The following is a 12161-nucleotide window of genomic DNA, read 5'->3' on the forward strand; positions in this document are numbered from 1 at the left end:
TATCAGCAGATCTGCAGTGCACGCACCGTCCAATCGGATCAGAAGGGTTTCTTCAACGAATTCTTTCTGGAGGTGAAAGGGGGCTGCAGTGAAAAGTGGCTGAAACATTACTTTAGCCAATTGAAGTCAAACGAGGCGCGCATCCTATCGATCTTCAGCGATCAGGAAATTTGCGATACAGTGCTTGGAGTGCTGGAAAATGTTTCACCTGTTTATAAACTCAAAGATGGTCTCTTCTCAGTTCAAAGACGTGCACAGGCAGACAAGTTCAACTTGTTGGGGGACTTCGAGCAGGCCTTAATGCACGCCAATTTGGCCGTTATGCGTGCTCCAGCAAAAGGTTAGCACAGGAAGTGCACATACATACATACATATCTAATTGTTGGTATTTGGTATTTTTTCTTTTATCATAGATGTTGAGCGAGATATAGATAATGGCCTCAGTTTAGCAATGGCCTATCGAAGCCGTGCTGGAATTCTAATTAACTTGGGTTATGGCGAGGCGGCACTAAGAGACCTTAAACTAGCCGCTTCTTATGGTTTGGAATTGAAGGGCAATGTGGATTACTATATTAAAATGGCGAAGGCGTATGCTTGTAAGTGTGGTTTACTTCAATCATGTCTATGAATATGTAGTATATTTTAAAAATTAACGTAAATTTTTTTTTTTTTGGTACGAAATTTGATAGTAATGGGCGAATCAGCGCGATCTGATATATCACTCAAGGTTGCTGAGAAACTTTCGGGTAATAATATTTCCTTGCGAGACTCCTTTGACGCCGAACTAGCGCTTATACGACGGAGCGAAACTAGCGATAAGCCGGTGGTAGTGCCTACACTTACGAACGGAGAAAACCCCGCATTGCGCGGCGCATCGAGTTTGGTGAAAGTGGTGGAGACTAAAGAGAGAGGTCGCTTTGTTGTCGCTGGATACAATATAAAAACCGGTGACGTTGTGTTGTGTGAAAACCCAGTTGCCGCTTGTTTATCGCCAACGTTCGCCGGCAGTCATTGCCACCATTGTTTTCAGAGGTATGTATGATTGTATGCATACGTGCGGTGCATATGTATGTACATGGGCACAAGCCCCCCTAAACTCCAAAGTTGCATTTCATAATCAATTTCCAATTCAAAAAAATGTAAAATAATTATCTTTTAATATTTTTACTTCGTTTGTACTTGTAATTTAGGTTTATGTATGCTCAGCGTTCTCAGAGGTTTTGTATAAAAAAGCAAAAATGAAATCATTCCTAAAACAATTTATCGATTTGCAGAAGAACCTCGAAGGCTATTGTTTAAATAAACAAGTATTTTTTTAGCAATGAACAAAACCGACTTCAATTCTTATGCAAAACTTTAAGATTACCGTTAATTTCTTCATGATCGAATAATCTGATCTAAACCAAATTAGGATGGAATCATCGCCGATAAAAAAAAATATCAAAATCGGTTAATGTGGCCCAAAGTTATGCGGTAACATACTTACAAAACATAAAAAAAAATATTCCGATGAATTGATAACCTCCTCCTTTTTTCGAAGTCGGTTAAAAAAATAAAAGTAAATTAGGTAAATTATTATAAATTTTTTAATAGCTATATTTTAACATTTCTAATAAAATTTACATTACAAATAATCTCAGGAAAATTCAGCGAATTTTTTAGCGAAATTTTAAACTTTTTATTCAGAATTTTTATACAAATTTTAGCCATTTAGCAAACTTAGCCAAACTTGGTCGAGTGTCGCGTTTCTATTATATTTTCTACCAGGTAATGTGTATTTTAGAGTATTACGAAACTTGTATGCTCCATTAAAGATAAGTTTATTGTAAATACCACATAAAATTATTACATACACATGTTCTTGTTCTTTACCCTTATTTCAATCTTTATGTTTGGGCGTGTGTGAATCGGTAGCAAAGTTCTATGGGGAAAGCTGTTGAATAATATTTTTACTATGGTGAGACAGTTTTGCCAATCTGCTGTGTGAAATGAAATCTTTTTTGACAGCAGTAAATTTTTGATAACCGCAGATTTATGCGCAATAAACTATTACAAATGGAGTGAAATTAATATTTTAAGAGAACATCGAACATCATTGATTGCAGTTCATGAACTTAAGCTTTTATTTTACGAAAAATTACACACAGCAGCAATCTTTGCAATTGTCAAAATTTTCTATGCATCTGTCAAAAATTTCACTAGCCTCATGGGCTACTGAAATTTTATTCACCTCAAACTTGTCAAAAATTTACTTGCCGCGAACTTTGTTACCGATTCACACACGCTCTTTGTATCTAAATTTAATTTTCCTTATCAGAATTTTTCTTCATCTTTGCATGCATCATCACTTTCAGATTAACCACTCCGGTGCCATGCCTCAACTGCTCCGGCATTGCTTTTTGTTCTCCACAGTGTATGGGAGAGGCATGTGACAGTTACCATCGTTTCGAGTGTCAGTTTATGGACCTTTTCATAGGTAATTGTAGCTAATTGACATTGTATGTACCCTTTTTTTTATATGTATGTCGTCGTTTAAAGTACAAAACCGCGTATCGTGATTCTGCAAAACCGCGTAACTGGCATTAGCTGGAAAAAATTGGTTTTGCTCCCACAAGCTCATGGCTAAATCCTTATCCATTCGTCCTGAAATATACTGGCCAGGTATGCGATTGCTTTATAAAAAAGAGAACCATTTTGAAATATGAGTAGTTTTACTCTCTAGAAGATAATTTACATAATTCACATACACGGTTTTGCATTATCTTGATACGTGGTTTTGCATTTTGTTGATACGCGGTTTTGTACTTTAATCGACGCAGTTTCGTTTATATTTGGGATATGAGTACATCCAGTTCTCGATCAAAATCTAGCAGCATTAACAAATGGAATTTTAACTATTAGACTGAGTTCAGACACGGAAGCTTTTGTTGCTCATGAAGTTTTCTGAGATAGGGCGGTTTCGAACTGAGATAGGTCGATATTCCACTCAAGTGACGATATCGTACACCTAGATCTAAAATGCGAGCAACTAAAAAAAAATTGTAGGCCATTTTTATGCATAAATCCATTTATTTGACTTACATCCAATTAATGAAAATATTTTTTTCTTCATGATTATATACACTAACTAAAAAACTACTGTTCAACCTGTTTTTGTATTAATTGTTTTGAATCTGTACGATCGACAAGCAGTTAAATTTCCCTCTCTGAATTTTGAGTTAGCTCACTTTAGATCTAGGTGTCCGATACGTAAATTCAAAACTTTGAACCAGTTTTGCTTGAGTTTTGAGGATTTTTGAGTTATGGCCCTATTGAAGTAAATGAGCGATATGTAGGCATAACCCATGGTGAAATTATTACAGGTGCAGTAATTCGATCGAGAAGAAAGATTTGACACTATCTTATTTGAAAATTTGCCTTTAAAAATATCTATAAGATGGCCGAATGTCAATGAAATTAAGAAAATAAAGCGAGAAAGCTCTGTTATTACTTCACCTTTTTGGAATTTCACCATGGGTATAACCAAAATGTACATATTTAAAAAAGTGTGATTGAATTTATTATTGCTCTCATAGAATCCCCCTATAATGTCAAACTGAAAAAAAATGTGTTTATATTTTTTGACATTATAGTACCTTAAGAGAGAGCCGCACTGATTTGCCAATCACACCTCGGATATAACGACTGATGATTTTTTCAGGTTCTGGCATGTCGATACTCTGTTACTTGGCATTACGCGTTTTCACACAAGCGCCCAGCCTGGAAAATGCCCTTCATGATGCCACATCAATGTATGAGAATCTCTGTTCCCATATTGAAAGCCGCGAAGCTGAAGACTACTTGCAACGATCTCTGATGGCAGGATTTTTACTTCGTTGTCTACAAAAAGCTCAATACTTTGGTCGGCGTAAGAGCGAAGGCGTGAATCCAACTGCGGTTGAATTGAAGGTCGGCACAGCTCTGCTGGGCCTTTTACAAGTTTTGCAATATAATGCTCATGAAGTTTTCGAGAAAAAAGTTACCGACGAACATCGCTTCGAGGGATCCAAAATTGTGTATGTGGGTGCGGCAATTTACGCCAGCGGGGCTTATTTCAATCACGAGTGTTGGCCTAGTGTGGCTCGCTATTTTGTTGGGAAGAAATTGGTTTTGACAACCGTTAAGCCTCATCAGCCCAATGAAATCATAGCTGAGAATTATGGTCCCATTTTCACGAAAACAAATTTGAAAGAGCGCCAACGATCACTGCGGGCACGATACTTATTCGAATGCAAATGTAAGGCCTGCCAAGAAAATTGGCCAACAATACAAAAGATTGAAAAGCAAGTTAGATTTCGGTGCCCGTCCGCAAATTGCGTTAATGTTTTGAAATTTCCAAAAGATATAGCCAAAGAGGTGCGGTGCTCACGCTGTCGGAAAAATGTTTCTCTAAAAGCGAGTGTGGCGAAAATGATTCAAATAGAAGAGCTATACCGCAGAGCTGCTGAATCTATGCACAATCAAAAGGTGCAGGAGGCCATTGATCAGTTTACAGAAGGGATTGAAGCGTTTTTTGAAATCGCGGTTTTGCCACACAAAGACACAATCATTGCACAGCATTCGCTGATTAGATGCTTTGCTGATCGCGGCACCACATTCAAATAAAACACAACAGCATTAACTTGAAATGATTCAAACAATTTTAGATTTGATAAAATTATATAAGTATAAAAATGCACCTTCATATTAAGCGAAATAAATGCATATTTGTTCCGAAAGGACAACTCAAAATTCTATCACCACAATTCATCTATACTAGTCTATAAAATTTAAGATTCAGTTAGGCTTAATTAACGTAACGTAACCTTAATATATTTGACAAAACACTATATTTTAGTTCAGGAATTTTAATGTGGCTTATAGGCGGCCAAGTGACCATCAGCTGAAAAGGAAAATACAAAAACAAATTATTTTCGCTTCGGGCTAAGTTGATATGTTGAGTAATCATTGACGACTTCTTACGTAAGTTAAGTTAAGTCTACACCAACGAGGCTATTATTGTATGGTCAATGTTTGTCACGAGTGAGCTCGAAAAATACTGAACCGATTTTAATAGTTTTTTTTTTAACGATGCATGGATGGGAAAGAATTTGGTTGTATACTTTTTTTTTTAATTCTTGGAAGATAAAGTTAAAAAAAAAATACAAAGATGTGCAAGCATAACGCCCTTTGGTCGTCAAACACACCACATGGCGATGCAAAAATTCTGTACATCCCCTGCAGTAAGAATTGGGGACAGTGACGCACTGCGCTAGCAAAATATAAAAAATATAGATTAAAAATACTTTTTCTTAGACCTTTCGTCAATCATAGTTATTATCTCTTCAAGGGCATCCGTTGGACAGGTGCCCGTAGCTACTGCAATGGCCACGCGGATCTAAGTACTTCCAAACTAGTTCGGCAATGCAAGTCTCAACGTATGTTATTATTTTATGTTGGTAAACATAACGAGCTTGCTTTACTTTGGGTACCAGGTCACTCGGGTGTGACAATGAAACATCTAACCATTTGGCCAGAACTGGCTCAAACCAGGTATTCGTATCACTTTAAAACTCGGAGCGGTAAAAATAAAAAATGATGACATCAGCACAAATAAACTATTTTACGAATACGCCACAAGCAAATTCACAAGTGAGCCGAACATGTGAAGAGATTGTGTGTAAAAGCTAGCGCTCGGAGTTCTCTTAAAAAATATAACTCCTCAGAGCGAGAGAGTACTTTGATCGCTTTACGAGCTATGATTTTCAAAACTTGCCACACCGGAAAATGTTTGGGAAGCTCTGCTACATATACTTCGCGTATGTATCGATAGCGTCCGTCAGTAAGAAATCGATTACCGTTGAAGCGTTCGTTGTGCTTTTGGGTTTAATTTTAAAAATTATGACTTGGCAGCACAGTACAAACAGATGTTTTTGTTTATTTGCGCATTTGAAGTGCACTCTTGGTAAATGGTTATTTCGCGTGGAAATAAATAGTGTTGATAAAATATATCAGAAATATGATAAAAAGACCACAAAGAGGAGAAACTGAGGACGATATTTTGCGAATGCAGAATGAATTCTTATCACAACGTGCGAAGAATCCCAAATTGCAGCCGGCGGCAGAGTGTGTCAAAGTCGCGAAAGGTATGTAGTATGTACATGTGCATGTAAATCGGAGTTAGATGCATTCTGTACACAATGCGGAAAATTCTATCATTCTGTATTTATATCCAAGTTTAATACAAATATTTCTGAAATTACATAGATGCCAAGAAATCGTTGTTTTTAAGATCTCGTGAAAAAGCAGAAGGAAGTTCGGCGCAAGCGGTTAAAAACACTACGCCTGTTTCGTTGGTGGAGCAACAAATCATGGGAGAAATACACGAGAAAATTGTTGGAAATCTGGACGCTAAACCCTTGGAAAATTTTACTGAAATTGTACTCGGTGAAATAGTAGAAAGGAAATTTGATACCCCAATGCAGAATCAAGCTTTGAATAATGCGAAAACATCCGCTTTTCCCGTAGTAGACAGGGCTCCTTTAGAAGTAAGTCATACCCAAAGCTTACAATCACGAACACATATTTTAATACTAAAACGACTCTCAAATTATAGAAATCTTTACAAAGTGGCAAAAGCATTTTTGCATCGAGTGGGCTTTCTACAATACAGCAGTTCAATAAAACTAACCAGCCGATTGCTTCTGAAGATTTGTCTAAAATTTATGGAGACAAAAGTATTATAGTCAGTAATTCGGATATAGCTGTCGAAGTGCATAAAGAAAATTTAGATATTCTCAGCAAGATGAATGAGAATGACATACTAGCCGAGAGAGAAAGACTACTAAACTCTATAGGTATTTAAATTACCTATGTTAACTCCAAGCTTATGAAAACCCTTAAATGTACACATATTTTGTCCCTTAGATCCCTCACTTTTGGCCTTATTAAAGAAAAGACGCCAAGAAAACTCTGATGAAAAATCGAATTTTAAAAGAGAAGGTACCAATGCTGTCAGTAATGACTTTGTGAAAAACGAGGACCAAGAAAGCATGGATGTAAGTTCATTATTACCAACGACGAACGCTGCAATCGAAATACTAAAGCAAAGTGAGACAGAAAAATGGGTGCACTTTGACGTAGTTGAGACGGATAAACTAAAATGGATGCAGGATATAGAAGAATGGCTGCCGAATGTGCAGCCAGGAGACCAATTTGAAGCACGTTTCGATTGGAAGGGAGTATTATTGCCATACTCGGTGGATAAAATGAATGCTGCAAGTCCATCAGGAAATACGACTACTGACGCTAAAGCTTTTCAAAATGATGATAGAGAATTATATCTGCACGGGGAAGAACCTCATCGACCAGGATATACGCTGCAAGAATTGTTTCGCTTAGCTCGGTATGTTAATTCTAAAACTAGCTTTATTATTAAAACCTTATATAATAAAAAAAAAACTAGATCAAATGTAATACAACAACGCATATCAGCATTCAGATCGATTGGAGGCATCCTTAGTATTTATAATCAGGGATTTTATGACAACGTCTTAGAGTTGCCCATATCAAAAATATTTTTCTTATTGCGTTTCGGATTTGATGACAATACGCCGGCCATGCTCGAGGTCGTTTCTAAGGCACTGTCGTGTCTTTTCTATAACGAGGCTGATGAGGTACTTTAAAATTCGAGTATGAATTTTCTCTGCAATCACCTATGTAAATGCATTCATATACATACATATGTTTTGTTTGTGTTTGGATCAATAGACATTGCTAGATTTCATCTTCGACAACCCAACCTCGCATTGGCAGCCAATACTGGATTCTGTGGATACAGGAACGGCTATTAACGAAATTGCAGCTCTAGAAAGTTTGCAAAAACAAATGCAGCAATTACAGATGAACGATAATGGCAAACGATCATTATTTCGAAGCGACTTCGAAGAAAACGAAAGCGAAGATAGAACTTCTATGAGCGATTTTCAGTTGGCAGAAACAAATTTAATCGAATGTCTAATGCGAACAAACATTTTGCAACGAATCTAGTGAGTATGAGTTTACCGCAGCAGCCTTATATGTGCATACATATGTACATCCCATTTAATCTAACTAAATCCATTCAGCTTTATTTTGCATGTCGTTAAGCCCGAAAACAGCACAGTTTCCTCATGTCTAAAAATTCTCATACGATTAGCGCGAACGAATACAGAGATCGCCGGAAAAATTGTTTCTAACCAGGATTTAATGCATTGTCTATTTCAAAATTTCTTACCTGACTTTCGACGATTCGGTGAATACTTGTTTCTATTAAAAAACGAATGGTGATATCTAAATAATACTTTTATCTTATAGAAGCTAATATGGATGCGCCGCAATTTTATGATTGTCCTCAATTCTTATGCCTTAAACTTTTCAGAGTTTTGATTGCACAAAATCTTGGAATTGCTGTTAGACTTATGAATATGAAGCTTTCGGAAGTATTGAAAAGCTACCTGTCTTATCGCGGAGATATGAAGGTTTATTTCCTCGAATCATAAATTGTGGGCTGAATGGAAGATCGACCTATCTCGGCAGGCAGTTCCAAAAAGCCCTATCTCAGCAAACTAAGAATGCCCTGTTTCAGAATTTGGTTGAAGAATTTTAAATAGGGCGTTCTTGAAAAGTCTTTTGAGATTCGAATTTTGAAATACGGCGTTCTTGAAAATTTTTCTGAGAGGCGTTTTTGAACTGCCTGAAGAGATAGGTTGATCTTCCACTCAGCCGTCTTTGCGCATATGTATTGTGTTTATTGAAATAATGTTCTTTTATTCTATTTAAGGATATAATGGTAAAAGTGCAAATAGAATGTCTACGAATTGTGCGCTGTCTACTTCTGTTGCGCCTAGACGATTCTCTTTACAGGTAAGTTTTTTAATGTTTGGATTTATATTTAATAATCCTGCTTATATCAGCCGTTCTCGAATTGCGATTCGTTCGCTTGAGATCATCTCTGCTAGCATTTTTTTAATACTTTCTGATCACTTAAATGATATGTCCGTATTGGCTTTCCGTCGCCCATACCGTCTCACCAAAATTTGGAATTGATAATCCAACAACTGGTTTTCCTACAAGGCTAGAAAAGAGGAAAGAAGCGTTCATGGGTAGCATAGTTGCAAAATTAAGTGGAAATGAAAATCGCTTATTAAATTCGCGGCGAATTCTCTTAGGGGCCAGTTTTTCAGTGTGCGGCTGTGGTTTAAACTTAGTTTAAACGCTCGAGCTGGCGAGATTAGCCAACCAAATGTCTCAAGTGGAAATTGGTCCTAAAAAACTGGCCCTTAAATGTTGTTCGTCAATGGGGCAAAATCTGCTCCGCATCATTATGCTCAGGGCTGAAATCGAGTCAAACCGCGGACCAGAAACCTATACCTGCTGCGTATGCCAGATAATGCAATAGATGGAGTCACCATAAAACCTGCGCAGACCTCAGAACTAACAGTCAGTAGACCCCCAACACACTCAACGATATCAACAAAGCACGCCAGGCAGGTTTTCGTAGCCGTAGCCAAAAATGTAGCTCCCTTTTATTCAATACCAAATATTTGGATGAAATTTATTTATTAAATTTTCATACTACTTGCTATTTTAATCGGAAACGGTTACAACTAACAGTTTTAATATCACTGGATTCGTTTTAATATAACAGTCCACGGTTAGAAATGCAGTTTCACAGCCATCGGCACCACCTTATTTAAGACATGAAATAAATATTTTTTTTTTTTTTGTAATAGGATGAGAATAATGTACTTACTTTTGGTTCCACATGTTGTATGTAGCTGTTCTATCATCGGAAGGAACTCAGGGGGCATTATTTCCAGAAGGTTGTCCAAATGAATAATATTTTCATTATCGATCTGCAAATGTATTGCTTTTATTTTAGTAAATTTGCACTTTCCATAAATTCTTCGTAAAGGTATGAATCGGGGTTAACGAGACCAATAGCTAAACCCACTCAGCTAACACTCCTTTCCCGACGATTGATAGACTAGCCGTTTTAGTCAACAGCAATAACTTACCAAGCCGATTTTATCCAGCATGCAGTGCATGAAGCACTTCAATCGATTGTCACCAGGCAATTGCTCCGTTCTTTTAGCTTCTGTAAACATTTCTGCAATGAAAGCAAAGCCAATAAGTCTGTATATAATTTGGCACTCGAAGTAGTTTTCTACAAACCTTCTGTGGCACCTGTCTCCTTCATGCATGTATTTGTCAATTTCTTTGCGCCCGACTTCATATGTTTAGGTACCTCCAGCTAATTATAAAATAAAAAAAATAAAATACAAATTACTGATGAATTTTGGAACTTTTGTCCTCCTGATTGAGTTTTTTTTTTTACCGACTTCAAAAAAATATGGAGGTTATCAATTCGTGGGAATTTTTTTTTTTAATATCCATATGTTACCGGATAACTTGGGACCACGTGAATCATTTTCGAATTTTTTATCGAAAAGTTGGTATCACTAATTTGGTTTCAATCCGGAAACTAACGGTATTAGCATGGAAGCCAGGTGTTTTTTGTTTTCTTGCTTAAAAATTTATTTTGAATTATTAGGGTATCGAAAAAAGATCACTCACAGGTTTGACTATTGCCAAAAAACAGCACTGGTAAACTATTAATAAAAATACAAACTGTTTGGTGTTCATTTCGTCGCAACTAGTAGATAATAAATAAATGTGTTTATAGTGCAAAGGTTTTCTTATATATATATGAAAAAATCATACAACTGTTATCTAACGAGATTTTCTTTTTTACACGAGTAGCAATTTGGACACCGCCTTTCATTATTTGCTTCAATGGCACTGCAATTACTTAAAGTTCGAAGTAGGCAGCCCTTATTTGATTCGGCAACACGCGTCTGCTTTATTAATGGCAATTAGCAGCGAACCTTGCAGTGCGAAATCAAACCATATTTTAAGCGAAACACTTAATAAATGCTGTTGCGCCTGGTTTTATCGTGCTACACGAAGTGATGTTACAGAGGTAAATGATTACAATGTTTACTATTTCTTCAATGTTTGTAAATTTTTTTTTTTTATGGCATATAACTGTATATATTTTACAGTTTTCGCAATCCACACTTCTAAGTGCTTGTTTGAATGTAGTAATATGGGAACTGAGGCGAGACGAAGCAAGCCACTTTCAGGAATTCTTTGCAAAATATTTGCGTGATTTTCTACTTTCCGATTCATTTAGAAAATGTGTGTCGCAGATCATGTACGTACCTATGTATATATGTATAAATATGTGAAATTGGGTTTCCTAATCAAAATTTCGAATTTCTAATATATAATAAATTCCAACAGAACCTCCTCAGTGATTCTACGCCAATCAGCCGACCGTCGATTTGTACATGCACCATTACCTAATGTTGGCGCGGTGTTGCTACACAAAAATGGACCACAACTGATAATTCCGCAAACGTTCACTATATATTTATTGTCTACATTATGGAGTCTCTTAGAGCTTCAAATGAGTCAAATCAGTTGTCACGAACAACACAAACTGCTGGTAAATGCTTTGCTGACGCCGCAAGTAGTCGAGACTCTTGTACAATACATTAACTTATTATCTACCAGTTTGAATCATTACCTAAGTGGTAATTTCTTCTCCAAAATTGAGTTGAAGTTCGTTTATAAGCTGTTGGGTAGCAGCGAATTGCTGTCGCATTTCAGCTCCGCCCAAATACTGCAGTTAGTATATAGTTATATATGCTGTCTCGGCGCAGAGCACATATCAGAAATTGAGCAGCTTTTCGATACAATAATATTCAATACGAAATACATAAATGTACCAGAATCAGCTTTAAGCAAATGGAAAGAAATTTTCATCAGTTTAGTGCAGTCCCACTACATCGTTGTGGTTAGTAGTTAGCGTCTTGAAAGAGGCATTCGCATTATATATAACAATTCTATACTCCTCTAGGAGCCTTCAAACTTAAGCTTGTCTAAAACATCACAAACCAGTGCGATTTTATGCCGCGATTGGCCCTATTTCTTCTTTAAAATAATTTTGCAAAACTACATTGACAATTCGCCACAAAACATAACAGTTGATTTCTCAGGTAGGTCGCAAAATGTCTTCTTTGTATTAGCACTTTTTT

General features: G+C 36.7%; 3 protein-coding genes across 3 annotated transcripts in view; 2 read left to right on the forward strand and 1 right to left on the reverse strand.

The window, feature by feature from the left end:
• The window catches only part of LOC118747612 (SET and MYND domain-containing protein 4), a 9839-nt gene extending 4599 nt beyond the window's left edge, over positions 1–5240 (forward strand). Inside the window, exons 2-6 of the mRNA XM_036481662.1 lie at positions 7–340; positions 414–596; positions 690–1032; positions 2355–2476; positions 3701–5240. Coding sequence (XP_036337555.1) covers positions 7–340; positions 414–596; positions 690–1032; positions 2355–2476; positions 3701–4644 — 1926 coding nt within the window. The 3' untranslated portion in view covers positions 4645–5240. The remainder of the gene's footprint in view (positions 1–6; positions 341–413; positions 597–689; positions 1033–2354; positions 2477–3700) is intronic.
• A 704-nt stretch (positions 5241–5944) lies between these two features.
• LOC118747982 (RNA polymerase II-associated protein 1) lies at positions 5945–12122 on the forward strand (the record flags this gene model as incomplete). Its single annotated transcript, XM_036482233.1, is given in 13 exon segments — positions 5945–6164; positions 6286–6566; positions 6635–6875; positions 6946–7423; positions 7484–7694; positions 7789–8066; positions 8145–8311; positions 8374–8537; positions 8840–8922; positions 10822–11041; positions 11124–11275; positions 11365–11920; positions 11984–12122. Coding segments are annotated over 13 exon segments (3097 nt in total), but the record flags the coding sequence as incomplete, so codon positions are not given.
• On the reverse strand, positions 9561–10812 carry LOC118747983 (general odorant-binding protein 69a). The gene is made up of 5 exons (XM_036482234.1): positions 10636–10812; positions 10234–10312; positions 10077–10168; positions 9812–9914; positions 9561–9746 (listed from the first exon to the last, which is right to left on the reverse strand). The coding sequence occupies exons 1-5, from the start codon at positions 10702–10704 to the stop codon at positions 9646–9648; spliced, it is 444 nt and encodes a 147-aa protein (XP_036338127.1). The 5' UTR covers positions 10705–10812; the 3' UTR covers positions 9561–9645.
• Positions 12123–12161: the final 39 nt, after the last annotated feature.

Source organism: Rhagoletis pomonella, unplaced genomic scaffold (assembly GCF_013731165.1).
Source record: "Rhagoletis pomonella isolate Grant_MI unplaced genomic scaffold, Rhpom_1.0 Rhpom_scaffold_00012, whole genome shotgun sequence".
NCBI classification, from domain to species: Eukaryota; Metazoa; Arthropoda; class Insecta; order Diptera; family Tephritidae; genus Rhagoletis; species Rhagoletis pomonella.

Coding starts and splice junctions, on each gene's coding strand:
- LOC118747983 (XM_036482234.1), bottom strand. CDS start 10,704: ATGAACACCAAACAGTTTGTATTTTTATTAATAGTTTACCAGTGCTGT. Junction 10,169..10,233: donor GGAGACAGGTGCCACAGAAG/GTTTGTAGAAAA, acceptor CTTTCATTGCAG/AAATGTTTACAGAAGCTAAA. Junction 9,747..9,811: donor TACAACATGTGGAACCAAAA/GTAAGTACATTA, acceptor GTCTTAAATAAG/GTGGTGCCGATGGCTGTGAA.